This window comes from Solanum lycopersicum, chromosome 6 (genome assembly GCF_036512215.1).
Source record: "Solanum lycopersicum chromosome 6, SLM_r2.1".
NCBI classification, from domain to species: Eukaryota; Viridiplantae; Streptophyta; class Magnoliopsida; order Solanales; family Solanaceae; genus Solanum; species Solanum lycopersicum.
Window position 1 is genome coordinate 38,235,445 of NC_090805.1, and position 17,477 is coordinate 38,252,921.

Below are 17,477 nucleotides of genomic sequence, written 5' to 3' on the forward strand. Positions count from 1 at the left end.
ACTCTTATGAAGTACTACTAATATAACTATTTTACTTTGATCGATTTAATGAAATTAGTCAACCTAAATTACCATTGTTAAGACTTAGAAGTACAAAAAATAGTAATGTAAAGTAAAGACCATTCTATGATTCAGTGGCGAATCCAGAATTTTATCAAAGATGTTCGAGAATATATATATTTTTTATAAATGAGTTGAATTATATTTGTTTAACTTACCATATCATGAGCGATCTATATATTTGTTACTATCAAATATAAACAATCGAGTTTTTTCTCTCGGTGCATTAATTTTATATGATAAAGAATATATGAATTATTGTGTATAAGGTGAAATAGTAATTGAATAAATATGTCTAGCTTTATAGGAAACACAAATTACACCATCAAATAATTCTTTTTTTCTATTAAAAAAGAAGAAGATAAAACAAATGTATTGATTTTAGCTTTGAATTTAAAGTTATAAACATATATAAGCACAATTTTTTAATGTAAAATGTTTGCCAATTTGTTTTTACACCCATGTTAGATAAAAAAAAAATACATAAAATGTATAATATAACAAATTTCAAAATTAAAACAATTTATTCATAAATGTTACTCTATATTTTTATAATTGTAATATTAAAATTAAGAAAACATTTTAAGAATATCAAGTAAATTAAAATTAATAAATGTATTTTTTATGCAAGAATATATTATCAAAATTGTAATATTAAAAGTTAAAAAATTTCAAAAACATTTAAGGATTTTAGATAAATTGAATTAATGTGTGTGTACAAGTGTAAGTAAGACTTATCTCAAAACAAAATATAATGAAGTTACATAGAATCGAACACAAACAATAAGGAATAAATGAAAACCCTTAACCAATGCAGCAGAGGAAGAGCTTACGCCAAGGTTGTTCAACATTATATATGCATTGTTCAAACACAGATGTAATTTTCCGGTGAATGGTGTTCACCTAACTAACTTTGGATGGCTATAGCTCTGCCATTGCTAAGATATCAAATTAGGGGGAGAGAAGATGTCATAAAATACATTTATAATGATTAGTATACTCATAATACTCTCTTGAATGTAGAGATGTCAATATGATTTGATTTTATTTGGCTAACTTAAACAGATTTTGAAATTTGAAGGTCATATCGAATTGATTCGGTCCGAATCACAAGTATGTGAGTTGTAGGTTGTGCCCCACTTTTTAAAGAAAATATTTTTTATAATATTTTAAATTAAATTATAATTTAAAAATATTATCACAAATATCGACAAGACAACATTACATATGTTAGTATTACTTGTTAATCAAATTCACAAATAAAATTATCTTTATAATATTTGTTAAGTTGGTTTCAAGTAAAAGTATAAATAGCTAAATAGAAATATTAATTTAATTTTATAAACATTTTATTTAAATTGTAAATAGATTTTGAGTTTGGACTCTTATTATTGTTAATACTCTATTTTTTCATATAATTATTTTATTTGGCCCACAAACCGCCCTACCCTTATTATTGTGTCACATCCGGGAATAACTCCTAGACGTAACCGACATCGTCGTCCTCTTTGAAGACTAAGACTAGCCTCTTAGCTTACATCATTACATTCATAGGTCAAATTTAGCAAAAAATTTAAAACTTTTCATTACATCTACTCGGAGGTTTACATAGACCTCTACATACACATAGTATATATATATCGAGTATACATAGACCCTCATATAGGAAGATTACATAGTCTTCTACTCCTATTGCACATAAGTATAATAAGAGTATATCAAATTGGGACTAGTCCATACATTAATGAAACAAGACAACATATAGGTTATACAACGTTTAATATCCAAATGAAAAGGAAAGAAACAAAAGAGTCTTAATACTAAAAATAACATCATGGCTTGATAGTGGCATCGCCCTCGGAAAGTGAGGACCTACCCTACTTGGATGATCAAGAAATCCAAGTATTCTTCAATATCGTCTCCAAAAGCCCTACAACGACCGAAACCTAAAATATTGGGGAAAAGGAAGTAATGGGGTTAATACACCACTTGTACTAAGTATGAGACCATATGCACACATATCACGAAAACATGCTAAAAGGAACATTTCATTAAGTATGCAATATTCTTGAAAACCTTTATGCACATTCAACAAGACTATACCAAATCACTTAGGCATATTCATTAAGTCATAGGCATGTACATCACAAGACCAACAACATCAAACTAGTCAAGTTAACATGCATGTCATGTAATTGAATACATAGTCAAGTAACTTCATTAGCAAGTCATAAATAACCACAAGCATGAAGAAGAGTACATTTCATCATAACCAAAATAAGACAATTACCCATGAACTCCTATCAAGTCAACAAGTGCAATGACCAATCAAAACTCCATAACCTTACTCAGTCAAGTAACTCAACAAGAATCATGACTAACATCCCACTTCACATATCATAACATTTAAGAGTACATAGCATCATACTTTAACAATATAGACCAACACATATTCATAAGTGACACCAATCAACATATAGTATCAACAATGTGCAACTTTACCATATATGTATCATGTAGCATTATGCATAATCATATATAAGATTATCCTCCTAAGACTCCCTTCAAGGCTAATTAGTGCAATGTTTAGGTAGAGTCTCATACCCTACCTAGACTAAGTTAAATCCCTTAGGTCATCTTAGTTAGATCCTTTAGTTCATTTTACCTTTTGGGAACATCTTGCCCTAACCGACATAGACCACATGAGCTAATGTGAAATCTTTCCAATGTCATGGAACCCTACACCGAAAGAAGGTGAACTACTTGCCAAGGTAGCACCAAACATGAACATAGCAACTACATGGATCCACTATTAGTATTTTTATGGGAGAGACATAGTTCAAGAACTAGGAGATATAGTTGGGACCCTCTTTACGAAAAAAGCAACCTCTCAATTTGATATTGATCAATGTGAAGCATACTATCAAGCTGCCGGTGAAAAAAAGAAGAAAATGATATACGGTCTTGGACTTGAAGCAAAAACTTACCACTGGCAGAATTGTTGTGCCTCATCATCTTTGCGCCTCATCAACTATAACACCTTAAGTTTCTCATCATCTGTAGCACCTTCAGTGCCTCATCATCTTTGTGCTATCGACAGATTTTGAACCCTCTAAATATTATTTTATATGAAATATTTGTTATTTTAGAAGTATTTAGTAGTATTTTAGCAACAAATTTGGTGACGATTTGGTCGTTTCTATAAAAAAATATTGGCGACAGATTAGCGAAGAAATATTTTAGTGAAAAATATGTTGACTTAAATAGCAGAATGTTTTGTGACGGATCAATGACAAAAATTATGTCGCAAATTTATTTGAAATGATGAAATCAACTATAAAATTAGCAACGATTATTTTGTGACGAAAATTACGTCAAGAATTTATTTGAAATGACGAAATTAATTATGAAATCAGCAATGAACTATATAATTATAACGACGGATCAGTTCGTCGCAAACAAGTAATGACAGATATCATTCGTCTCTAATACGTCGCTAAAGTTGCAACAGAACTCATATTTCTTCGCTACGAGATTACTAACGAGTGAAATAGAAACAATTAATACCCATCGCAAATCCAGTTTAGCAACAGAAAATCATAAATTAGCGACGAAATTCGTCCGTCGCTAAACACTGTTTTTTTGTAGTGATTCATATCAAGATCATAACCTAGGGTTAAGGGGTAAAAATCATCTACAAACTAGACCAATCCATCAAGATATATTATAATTAAGTTAGAATACATGTTAGTCTATTCATAATATCCTAAATAAAACATAAACAAATCAATTCATAACATAATTTTCGAGATTGGATGAAACCCACTTGAAAATCCAACCTTTGAAATCAATTTGATGGAACCCTTTGAGGGAAGAGGTCTCAAATGTGAAATTAGATCCCATACCTTGTTATTTGATGAAGATTGATGAAGAAATTTGACTCTTTGTATCCCTTAAACCCTCCCCTAGCTTGGTCTTTAATGGAGTTCTTCACTAGAGAGATAAACAAGAGAGGAAGAAGAGAGTTTGGGTTTGTGAGTTATGAGAGTTTGATTAGCCTTAATTAGGTTAGGACTCTATATAGAAGGTTAATTCACTTAATTAGAATTTCCCTAACCCCTAATTAACTTCCTAACTACGTCAACTAATTAAAATAAAAGTCAAAACGTGCAGCAAAACACAGACCCAATCTACGAGACCACGTACGATCAACGGATCGTTGGTCCATCGATGGTCATTCCCCCATTCCGTGCTGCACATCCGTAGGTAAGTTCAGAGACTATGCAAAATGACCCTTCCAAGATTTAGTATAAGTGTTTATCGACGCCCCGTCGATTCATCAACGACCCGTCTATGGCATCTGTTGGTGGCACTGTCTCTTGACATCTTTTGCCAACTTTTGCAAGGGTCCTCCTCAAGGGCCCTTGGTTGGTCCTTGGGGAGTCGCACCCGGACGTTTTGACCATGAATCAATTTAAATACATGTTACACACCCTTGCATCAATTTTTATCATTTTCTGACTCTTAAAAGCTAGTCAAATAGGCTAAGGCACGCTAGTACCTTCTTGAACTAGTTTTCGGACGTCGTGAACGTTCTTGGACATTTTGATTTCTAGACTTCCTAAATGATATATATATTCATTAAAATGAACCTTAAAACAATGTCTAAACCTTATGACACTCATGTTAGGCTCTAGAACACGTCTTGAATTTTCAAAGTGTTACATATTCAAACCTCACAAATCAATAAGTTTATTTGGGTCGGGCTAAATATCATTTTCTTAAATGAGTTTCAAAAAGTTTGGTGCATCCCTACTAAATCATGGGTTAAGTCAGGTCAACCCAGCGTGTCTTAGTCTATATTGACCACTCTACTTGGATATATTATTTAGATAAAGCATCTAAATTTTGTGGGAAAAATGGAATTTATTTTATAAAATATGAATATTTTAACGTTTAATAAGATCCCTAACCACATTTATAATATATATTAAAAATCTCAATATTTGGGTTTGTACGATTACTTAATTTGTTTAATTTAAAAAAAATACAATTATTCAATGATATAATAAAAAATCAGGAGAGAGAATTTTTTTCTGAAAATAAACACATCACTTGAACTTCTCATCAATTATAATTTCAAAGAGAAAACTACAGTGACTCCACCTCTTATTGTTTCTCAAACTTTCAATATCAAATTTTATCTCCGTTTCTCAAATCTCATTTGAATTTTTTCCATTGTGGACAAATATATTGAAAGAATCGAACAGGATTTCTTTTACAAATAACTTTATAACAGAAATTCCGACTTGAACTTTGAGATAATTCGTGCAATATAAAATCGATCAGGTATTTGTTTATTGGTGAATTACTAATTTGTTTGGAAGTTTTTGACATGATTTTTTTAAAAAAAAATTCCTAGGTAATTATAAATTGTTTTGGATGATGAGTCGGAGTTTTACCAATACACAAGTAAATACCGATTCAAATTTGAATTTGGTGAATTTTTTTTTTTTGTAAAATGAACATAGCAAACAGACAAATAAAGGGCTGAATTGAACAGGTCCCATGGGCTAAATCCGTTTTGACGACACTAGAAACTAGAGAAAAATTCTAACTATATTCTTATTCATCTAGATATGTACAGGTAAAATGTGTTATATATACACTAAAAAGACGATTAGCTACCGGTATTGCATGATGATTATGTAGCTACTTGTATATAACTAGCTAGATTAATGGTCTCCCTTTAGCTAGCATTCAACTAATTTCAACGCTATTAATTAATTAACTGCTTCTTGTTGAACCATGATCAGCTGATTTGACCTCATGGCTCGAGTTGAAATAATTAACTGCCTCTTTGAATTAACACACACACATATTATATAATCTCCTGTTGACAATAATAAAAATAAAGATTTAGCTAACATAATCTCCCTCACTCCACCTCATCCCCTCCCACGCAGGATCCATTCTACGTCAATAGTATTTGTCTGAGATTATATACTTATTTTTTTAAGTATTTTTAGAATACGTGCACTTATCAAACACCATCATAAAATAAATAACAAAATAACTTATTTTTTAGGAGAGACGATTTTCAAAAAATATTTTTCATTCATATGTGTCAAACACACCCTATTTATATATTAAGAAAGAAAGAAAATGAAATATGTAGAAAAATAAAGCCTATAAGGAAAAAAGAGAGGTTGATTTTCATATATGTTATATGAGTATCTGAATCAGCCTAGCTTACATTTACATTGAATATACATAACGTACCATAAATCACAGTTCTTCGTGGAAAATTTCTTCATTCCTACTGTTATCATAAACAGTATTATAGAAAATACTTTCATGGTTCAATATCTCATCCAATGTCAATTTACTATCTTTGTCATCATCAGCCTACACACAAAAAAGTAATGCAAATATTAGTTATTATCGACTCAAAAGTCAAACCCCCTAACCTCGTCACTCAAAAATATAGGAAAAATGTACAAGTACCCCCTCAATCTATGTCGAAAAACTTAAAGACACACTTATGTTATACTAAGGTCCTATTACCACCTGAACTTATTTTATAAGTAATTGTCTACCTCTTTTCGGCCTATGTGGCACTAGTTTGAAAAAAAAAATCAACTAGCGTTGGACCCACAAAATAATGCCATGTAGGTCAAAAAGGGGTAGAAAATTATTAATAAAATAAGTTCAGGGGATAATAGGACCTTAGTATAGTATAAGTGTGTCTCTATTTCGATCATAGGTTGAGGAGATACTTGTGCATTATCCCCAAAAATATATAATATATTGTTTCACAAATCGATCGAACTTACCTCTCGAATCAAATAAGTTGTGTACACTTTAGCATAGGAAAGTTCTCCGGGGGATAAATATTGTAGAATTGGTTTCAATTCTTCCACTGTCAAAAATCTAACATACAAAAAATAATAATTAGTTAAACATAATTCACTTAATTATAGTATCTAAGAAATAAAATTAACAATTGACATGAAGTAAGAATAATTACCCGTCACCATCATAGTCAAGATTGGCAAATGCTTGAAATGGTGTAGGAATATTGGTTCCTTGAGATTCATATTCAAGGTAAGTCTTGTAAATATTGTAAGCCCCATTATTAAATTCCAATCGATTTAGCATATTATCCTTGTTTACGTCCATTTGCCTATTAACAAAAATTAATTAAAATACCAATAATATATTTCTGTTGTAAATAAAATTAGTGTACTTCTTATGCCGATAAAAGACATTGCAATCTATATGGAAAATACACTAAAAATAAAGAAATAAAAGTTTCCTATTTTATCTCTCTACTATATTCTTCTCTTCTTAATTGTTATTAGTTTAATTTTAGTACTTGGTCTTTATTTTATAGCACGTTCTCAGCACGAGACTCTATCATCTCAAAGTTTGAAGACTAATTTGAATGCTAAGTACTATTATTTTTCTTATTATTATTATGTCAATCTTACTAAACTTGAGTTCGTTGCCTTCATAATTCGGGCAAGAACTACCTTTCATGGGTACTGGATGCTAAAATTCATTTGGATGCTATGAGTCTTGGAGACACCATTAAAATTGAGAATAAAGCATCAAAACAAGACTGTGCTAAAGCAATGATATTCTTACGTCATCATATTGTCGAAAATATTAAAATTGAATATCTCGCATTCAAGGATCCACTCATTTTGTGGAATAATCTAAAAGTAAAATATGACCATTTAAAGATGGATTCATCCAAAGTCATGATATGATTGGATGCATTTAAGGCTACAAGACTTTAAGTCTATTCAGGAGTATAATTCTGTCATGTTCAGAATTACTTCTCAATTAAAACTATGTAGAGATACAGTTAGTGATGTTGATATGATGAAAAAAAACGTTCTCCATATTTCATGCCTCGAATGTGCTTTTATAACAGCAATATCAAGAAAAGGGTTTCAAAAAGTATTTTTAACTGATTTCTCATCTTCTCGTGGCTGAACAAAATAATAATTTGTTAATGAAAAATCACGAGAATCGTCCCACTGGATCTCCACCATTTCCTGAAGTGAATGAGGTGTACGCCCACCACGCTAGGCGTGGTCGTAATTACGACTAAGAGTGAAATTCTTTTCCCGGTGTTAATCATTCACCAAAGAAAAGTAATTATCAAAGGGGAAAAGAAAAAGATGAGAAACGTGAAATAATTAAAATAAATTATTTTTGATGTGGTGGAAGAGGTCATTATGCACGTGATTGTGTACTCTTAAACACTTGGTTTAGCTTTATCAAGCATCACTAAAAAAGAAGGATAAAAATCCAGAAGCTAATTTTATGACTGATCATGTTGACATCACACACTTGGATGTGAAAAATTTCTTCACACACCCTAAAGGAAAAATAGATCACTTAATTGGTGACGGTTCTACGGATATGGAAGAATAACCATGATTGATATTTGCTAATGTTATTGATATTTATTGTTTTGTATTGATTATAATGTGAAAATTAAATAATTTAAAGTGCTTAAATTTATCCATGCATATTCATTAAGTCCCTTTTTTTAAAAACACCAATGAAAAGTGAGTTGGAATGTCATAATTTGAAAAAGAATTGAGAAATATTAAAGTTATACTTTCATGTTAACTTTTACTGACTATAAAGGAAAATATATATATTATATTTAATGTAAAAGTAATAGCACTACCTAAATTAGTAAGTGGAAATTTTTTTTTTTTTTTTTTGCCACTCAAATGTCCTTTCAAGAGATTAAAGTTGTACTAATGCTTATTTTATACATGCTAAATAGATCAAATTTAGTGTTAAAAGGTTTGAATGATAAAAATCTTGTTCATTATTAGTATATGATTATTATAATTATTCAAATGTCATTTTAACACTTGCATTATTTTTTAAATTATTTAATAGAAGATAATTAATCATTTAATATAAATTTATTTTATTACTTTTGAAGCTATGGATAATTCTCCAAGCAAATTATCAAATTATGAAGACATTTGCTTGATTAATTCTGGTACAACATACACGATATTAAAAAATGAGAAATATTTTTCTCATTTGAGTATGGACAATATGAATGTTACTATGATATTCGGTAGTACTAGTTTGATTAAGGACTCTGAAAGAGCCATTATAATTTGTCCAAGGGAACCAAAGTCATAATAAATAATGTCATGTTTTCTCCTTAATCTGGGAGAAACTTATATAGTTCAAAGATATTCGTGAAAATGATTATTATATCAATAAATTGATGAAATGAACCTTGAATATCTTAGCATAACCAAAAATATCTCCAGGCAGACATATGTTGTAGAAAAATTTACGGTCTTATCTTCTAGATTGTATTGGACAAAAATTAGTGAAATTGCGGCACATCCTATAGTAAAATCAGGGGTTTACTGATTCCAATACCTTCGTACTTTGGCATGATCGTATGAGACATCCTTGGTCTATAATGATGAGACGAATTATAAAAAATTCAAATGGGCATTCATTAAAGAATTTGAAAATTCATTTAAATGGTGAATTTTTCTGTGATGCATATTATCAAGGCAAGTTAATTGAGATACCATTACAAATAAAGGTTAAAATTGAGTCTCATGCGTTATTGAAACGTATATATGGGGACATTTGTGGGCCAATTCACCCACCGAGTGGGCCATTTAGATATTTTATGATCCTGAGATGTTTCTTCTAAATGGTCTCATGTATGCCTATTGTCATCTTTCAATTTGACATTTACAAAATTATTGACACAAATAATACGATTAGGGGCACAATTTTCTGATAATCAGATTAAGTCTATTCGCCTTGATAACTATGTAGAGTTTTCATCTCAAATATTCAATGATTATTGTCTGTCGATTGGAATAAGAGTTGAATATCTTGTAACTTATGTTCACACTCAAAATGGTCTAATTGAGTCATTAATTAAACGACTGCAATTGATTGCAGACCATTACTTATTAAAACTAAGTTACCCACTTTTGTGTGGTGTCATGCATTTTTGCATAGTGCAGTACTTATTCAGGAAGACAAATTATCATAAGTTTTCTCATGTCAAATGATTTTGGGTTAACAATCCAATATATCTCATCTGAGAATTTTTGGATGCGCTGTGTATGTGCTGATAGCACCACCACAACGTACTAAGATGGGTCCACAAAGAAGGTTAGGAATATATATTGGGTTTGAATCGCTCTCTATTATTCTCTATCTTGAACCATTAACTGGAAATATGTTCACAGCCCGATTTGCAAATTGTCGGTTTGATGAGACACTTTTCGCAAAATTAAAGGGAGAAAGTAATGAAATTAAAGGAGAGATTTTGTGAAAAAATTCATCATTATCTCATCTTGATCCTCGTACTTTCATTTGTGAGCAAGAAATACAAAATATCATTTATTTGTAGAAAATTGCAAATCAAATGCAGAAGCATTTACATAATTGAAAAGGATTACTAAATCACATATTCCTGCAAAGAATGTCCCAATTCAAATTGATGTCCCCCTAGAACCATCTACTAATGTCATAGATAATGAGTCAAAAGCACGTCTGAAACATGGTAGATCATTTGGATCAAAAGATCAAAATCCTAGAAAAAAAATGAAAAGATCAAAATGACATTGTGAAAAAACCTCACATAGAAAGTCCAGATGTGAGTAATTCTGGTATGCTTGAAGGGATCAATGAACTTGAGACTCAAGAAAATAATGAACCATCCATAAAATCAAGTGATGATGAAACAAATATGAGTCGCTCAGAAATATCGGTGGATTTTGTTTTTGCATACAATGTTGCATAAAAAATTATGCAAAATTGTGAGGATCTTGAACCTTAATCTGTTGAAGAATGTCGACAAAGAAATGATTGGCCAAAATGGCAAGAATCAATTCAATCAGAATTGAATTCACTTGTCAAGCGCGAAGTTTTTGGGCTTATAGTACAAACATCTAAAGGTGTTAAACTTATTGACTATAAATGAGTTTTTATGCGGAAAAGGAATGAGAAAAATGAAATGCAAAAGTACAAGCACATCTTGTTGCAAAAGGATTTTCTTAATGGCTCGACGTCGATTATGAAGAGATATATTCACCCATTATGAATGCACTAATATTGTATTATCTTATTAGTTTGACGATCCATGATAAACTTGATATGCATTTGATGGATATTGTTAGAGCTTACCTTTATGGATCACTCGATAATGAGATGTACATGAAAATTTCTGAAGGATTCAGATACCCAAATCATATAGTTTGAAGCCTCGGGAAATATACTCAATTAGATTGCAAAGATCATTCTATGGTTTGAAACAGTCTGGACGCATGTGGTATAACCGTCTTAGTGAGTATTTATCTAAGAAAGGTTATACAAATTATGCGATTTGCCATGTGCATTTATAAAAAAAACAATAGCAGATTTTGTTGTACTTGCTATTTATCTCGATGACATAAATCTTATTGGAACTTCACAGGGCAATTTTTTTTTAAAGAATGAATTTCAAACGAAAGATTTCATAAAGAAAAAAATTATGTCTTAGTTTGTAAATAGAGCATTTGACAACGACATGTTTGTTTCATCAATCTATAGAAAAGGTGTTAGAAATAATTTTATATGGATGAAGTACATCCATTAAGTACTCCAATTGTTGTTCGATCACTCGATGTGAATAAAAATCCATTTCGATCTTATGAAAAGGATGAGAATATTCTTGGTACTGAAGTATCATATCTTAGTGCTGCACTAATGTATCTTACTAACACCACAAGGCCTGATATAACATTTTCGATTAATTTGTAGCAAGATATAGTTCTGCTCCTTCTAGAAGACATTGAAATGGGATCAAACACATATTGTGGCTTCTAAAAGTGATTATCGATATGAATTTTCTATTCTAACAATTGTAGTCTAGATCTTGTTGGCTATGCTGATACTAGATATTTGTCTGACCCACATAAAGTTAGATCTCAAACAGATCATGTATTCACATGTGGGGGTACTGTCATATCTTGGAGATCTACGAAACATTCCATCGTGGACACTTCATCAAATCATGTGATAATAGTTATTCATGAGGCAAGTCGAGAATGTGTGTGGTTAAGGTCCATTATACACCTTATTCGAGAAAAATGTGGTTTAAAATGTGACAAAATACCCACAATTTTATATGAAGATCATGCAACATGCATAGCACAACTTAGGGGAGGATTCATAAAAGGAGATAGAACGAAACACATTTCACCAAAGTTTTTCTACACATATGAGCTCTAGAAGAATGGTGATATCTTCGTTCGAGTGATAATGTGGTTGATTTATTCACTAAGTCTTTGTTTACCGCAAATTTCGAGAAGATAGTAAGATTGGAATGAGAAAACTTGGCCAACTAAATCGTGATTTTTATCGGGGGAGTAAAATACGTGTTTGTACTCTTTTTTTCTTAATCAAGGTTTTATCCCACTGGATTTTTAGATAAGGTTTTTAATGAGGCAGCAAATAATGTGTATTAGGAACAACTATTTATATTTGTTACTTTACTAAAGTATTTTATTTTACATGGACATCTAAGAGGGAGTGTTGTAAACAAAACTAGTGAATGTTCATTTTACCCCTCTTATGCTTATAAAAGACATTGTAACCTATATGAAAAAATACACCAAAAATAAGGAAGATAATGTTTCCTATTTTATCTCTCTACTATATTCTTCTCTTCTTAATCGTTATTAATTTAATTTTAGTACTTAATCTTTATTTTATAACAATTTCAAATATAAATGATATATATATATATATATATATATATATATATATATATATATATATATATATAAAATTAATAAAACATTCTAACCTTATTTTTTCTCTCAACAACCACCTCTGTATTTGTTCGTTCCTGCTATCTTCAGGGTGCATAAAACTGCATCAGGAAAGGTTTGAACTTTAAATGACACAACGAAGGTTGATAACATTTTGTTAGTGAAAATTTATGTTACACACGTATACCCTAAAGAATTTTATTTTTTTTTAAAGGGAAAAAAGATAAATATGCCTTTGAATTATTGTAAATGATATGCAAATATTCTCTGTCATATTTCAGGGATATTGGTATTCCTGTCATTCAAAAACTAAAGCATACATATCCTTTATACTAATGGACATACACGTGTCATAATCTTATCCACCGAACCATCATCGGATCGAGGATAATATTGCGCCACGTGTCCCTATTTAGTCTTTCGTTAAAGCTAAGAGCATATACACTCTAATTTTTAGACGACAGGGGTACCAATATACCAAAAGTACGACGGAGATAGTTCGAAAATATATTTGTCCTTTTTCCATTTTTTAAAAAATGAAAGAAAAGAATAGTATTAATTACTCTCTTAATTCATATAAGTTTAGAGTTCCACTTAGATCAGCATCAGCATTTCTGAATTGTGCCATCCACCATCCTGCATCTCCATGGCTTGTCTCATTTTTCTCTGTAAATTAAAGATGACCCAAATTTGGGTTCATTAGCGGAAATTCATAAAAAGGAAAACAACAATCCGATGCACTAAACACTTTTATTATGTGTGTGATTTGAGTAACTAATGGGATATAATCACAAGAGTCTACTATATGTAATCTTTCATATGTTTCTGCGAAAGACTGTTTTCACATCACAAAGACAACTTAACCAATTAGGTACGCTAAGACTCGCATTCTCCTAACTAATTCATAGTTTAGTGAAGATATATCTTTGTGATCTTTTAGTCCAATATGAGTAGTATACTCATAATTAATTTATAAAAAAGAAAAAAAGATATCCTGATGCACTAAATTTTTCACTATTCACGGACTCTGAAGAAGAATCGAAATGAAATGAATTACCTAAGTCTTCATTGGTAAATTGAGGTAGATATTCAAAGAAAGAAATAGCTCCATCTCCATCCTTATCTCTAAACTCCATTTCACTGGAAGTCCTATAATGCAATCGATCGATAGCTTGTTGTGTATTCCAAATTTCAAGCTCTTTATACTCAATAAATCCATCATTAGGTGCAACGTCCAAAATAGGAAACAAAACCATCAATCTCAAACTAGTTTTCAATCTCCCATCATTATCAAAATATCTTTCATCCTCCTTCTTACGCCATCCATCATTTGATTTTCCGCTTCTCTTTTGCTCCAATTCAGCAACAAGAGGATCAAAAATCGGGTCACGAGTTTTGAGCCCTAATCGCCTGCTCAAGCCATTAGGTGTGTAATATCCGTCTTTGTGATTAAATTTGATAGTTAATTGGATGAAGAGTACAACGAGAAAGACGAAGGCGGTGATTATGGTGGAAACCACCACCTTCGACATTTTTTTCCTTCTCGTTCTACTAACAACTTTTTTTTCATCTAAAAAATGGTTGGGGGCAGTTATAAGATAAAGGGCCAACATGTAAGTAAGGAGTGCATGCATCTTTGTGGTTAGTACAATTTTAGTGGTTAAATACATTTTTTCGAATTCATAAGGTTAAGGATCACATATATTTATTTGCCTTAACAAGGGTTTTTTTTTTCTTTTTCAAATAATAATAATTAATTCCAATTCTAACCTACGTTAGTTTGACTTGAAACTGAGTTTATAAAAGAAAAAAAAACTTTTGACATTAAGACTGATAATTTCGCTTAATTGATACCAAATCAGTATATATACATTGTATTGGTATCATTTAAAGTTTCTTGTTTTGAAATTACTTATTAGTCAATGATATTATAAGGGTGTGTGTTATGAAGGGAAATGTTTTCCATGAAAAATGTTTTTCTGAAAAACAAGTAGATTTTGATCTTATTTTTTCTCATGTTTGATTAGTGAGTAGAAAATATTTTCCAGAAATAATTTTTAATGTTTGATCATAATTGGTAGGTTTCCTATTTGATCTCTTTATTGCACTCCCCCTCCTTCAACTTGTTAGGAAGATGTCTAAACATCATATAACCTCTTTTCTTAGTGGTTGCCAATGTGGTCTCGACCGAATGCCAATTCCGACCCTAACCTTCCTCCTTTCAGCTGAAGTAAGATGTCCCGGAATGCTCACATTCCCTCCACCAAGATCTCTATAGCAACTCGGGATTTTGATTTTGGGTTGTCTTTGGATTTGGATATGAACTTGTAATTATTTTAGATTTTATAGCCTACTATCAAAATGGGTTTAACTTATGGGGTCGGTCCAACATAACCTGTTATTGGATCGGGAAGAACTTCAAACCCATTTAAACTTAGGACTTATAAGTCCGCCCAAATAAGTCCTCGATCCTTGAGGCTTGACGGAGGCCAGATCGAGATGAACCATGGATCAAAATTTATTCAAGGGCAACTTATAGAAATTTCTCTAAATTAGGAGCTAATTACTTAGATACACACTAATTTACAATATTGCAAATTGTATTGAATTTCGGTGCATTCAAATATGTTTAGATATATGTATCTCGGGATACATGAGCTCAAAAATAGATGTAATTCATTATAGATGTTGGGTTTTATTTGCCCTAAATTTCTTACCATAAATAGGTTTTCCTTGTAAGGAAAGGTTTTCGATTGACTAATCTTTTTCTTGTAGGAAAAGGTTTAGGACTCTATAAATAGAGGAATGTTCCTTCCAACTTAATCAGCATTCACAATATAGTCTTAAGGGCTTTGAGAGTTTTGGTTAGAGGGAGAATTTGTGGGTCACAAGCTTGATACGTTATCACTTGTGTGAACCTCCCATGTATTCTGAGTGAATTGGTTGAGGTTGTTTCCCTCTGTATTTTGTACTCTCATATTTATAGTGGATTGCTCATCTCCTTTGTGGACGTAGGTCGATTGACCGAATCACGTTAAATCTTTGTGTCTTTTGGTATATTTCTCATTGTCTTCTTACTCGTGGTCTTTCGAGGGCTGCTTTGCTAGCTTTCGCATTTACACCTGCTTATTTTCGGTCCTAACAAGTGGTATCAGAGCCAGATTCAATGACGGAGTCAGGTTCAGTGGTTTGATAATCGATGATTGAACCAGGTTAGAAAGATGTGTTCATCTTGGCGGTGTAGTTCTAGCAGTAACCTTTTTGACAGTAATGAAGATTTTGTTGGAGAAATTGTTTCAGAGAGATTCTTGCTCATTTCCTTTGTGGACGTAGGTCGATTGACCGAACCACGTTAAATCTTTGTGTCTTTTGGTATATTTCTCGTTGTCTTCTTACTCGTGGTCTTTTGAGGTTTGCTTTGCTAGCTTCCGCATTTACACCTGCTTATTTTCGGTCCTAACAAGTGGTATCAGAGCCAGATTCGATGACGGAGTCAGGTTCAGTGGTTTGATAATCGATGATTAAAACCAGATTAGAAAGATGTGTTCATCTTGGCGGTGTAGTTCTAGTTGTAAACTTTTTGACGGTAATGAAGATTTTGTTGGAGAAATTGTTTCAGAGAGATTCTTTGTGTTGAGACATAAATTTTGCAAAGGAGATTATGGAGAAGAGAAGCAAGTTGTTGAAGACTAAGTCAAGAAGGTGGACAAATTTATTTTGTCAGAAATTCAAGCCAAGGGGGAGATTTGTTGGGTTTTATTTGCCCTAAATTTCTTACCATAAATAGGTTTTCCTTGTAGGGAAAGGTTTTGGATTGACTAATCCTTTTCTTGTAGGAAAAGGCTTAGGACTCTATAAATAGAGGAATGTTCCTTCCAACTTAATCAGCATTCACAATGTAGTCTTAAGGGCTTTGAGAGTTTTGGTTAGAGGGAGAATTTGTGGGTCACAAGTTTGATACGTTATCACTTGTGTGAACCTCCCATGTATTCTGAGTGAATTGGTTGAGGTTGTTTCCCTCTGTATTTTGTACTCTCATATTTATAGTGGATTGCTCATCTCCTTTGTGGACGTAGATCGATTGACCGAATCACGTTAAATCTTTGTGTCTTTTGGTATATTTCTCGTTGTCTTCTTACTCGTGGTCTTTTGAGGTTTGCTTTGCTAGCTTCCGCATTTACACCTGCTTATTTTCGGTCCTAACAATAGATGCACTGTATACAAGAGAATTCACATGTACCTAGGATAGATAGACAATTCTCCCTCACCCCCTCACCTCCTTCCCATCTCGCTTGCCCCTCGCTTCCCTCCCATCTTGTTCGCTACTCTTCTATCTTGCTCGCATATATGATATTCTAGATATGCATGTGAACCACACTAGATAAATGTATTTAATGTGTATCCAATGGCTTAACATGTATATGAGATAAATAGACAAATATCGTTCGCCTCCCACCTGTTCTCTCTCGCATCTCTCCCTTTTTCAATGTACATCTGATAGGAAAAACACATGTATCTAGGCGTATATGACTTGAAATCTAATTTAAAATTATTAATTAGTGAGATAAAATGTAATTA

General features: G+C 31.8%; 1 protein-coding gene across 4 annotated transcripts; it reads right to left on the reverse strand.

Annotated features, from left to right (window-relative positions):
- Positions 1-1,765: 1,765 nt before the first annotated feature.
- Positions 1,766-14,466, reverse strand: LOC101259847 (uncharacterized). Of its 4 annotated transcripts, XR_002027878.3 has the most exons (8): positions 13,957-14,466; positions 13,463-13,565; positions 12,935-13,000; positions 7,091-7,246; positions 6,897-6,993; positions 6,343-6,468; positions 3,048-3,172; positions 1,766-2,006 (listed from the first exon to the last, which is right to left on the reverse strand). XR_002027878.3 is itself a non-coding variant. In XM_019214230.3 (7 exons), exons 1-6 carry the CDS (start codon positions 14,429-14,431, stop codon positions 6,349-6,351), a joined length of 1,017 nt encoding a protein of 338 aa, XP_019069775.1. In that variant the 5' UTR covers positions 14,432-14,466; the 3' UTR covers positions 1,766-2,006; positions 6,343-6,348. The 4 variants fall into 4 exon arrangements, 3 of the variants coding, with proteins under 3 accessions (XP_019069775.1, XP_004240960.1, XP_025887284.1); XM_019214230.3 differs by lacking the exon at positions 3,048-3,172; XM_004240912.5 differs by lacking the exons at positions 1,766-2,006; positions 3,048-3,172 and adding an exon at positions 5,662-5,953.
- Positions 14,467-17,477: the final 3,011 nt, after the last annotated feature.

Excerpts from the sequence above, each read along its gene's own strand:
- LOC101259847 (XM_019214230.3), bottom strand. The coding sequence starts at position 14,431 with ATGTCGAAGGTGGTGGTTTCCACCATAATCACCGCCTTCGTCTTTCTC. Across the intron at positions 13,566-13,956 it reads ATTTACCAATGAAGACTTAG|AGAAAAATGAGACAAGCCAT; the intron begins GTAATTCATTTC and ends TTTAATTTACAG. Across the intron at positions 6,469-6,896 it reads CAACTTATTTGATTCGAGAG|GCTGATGATGACAAAGATAG; the intron begins GTAAGTTCGATC and ends TTTTGTGTGTAG.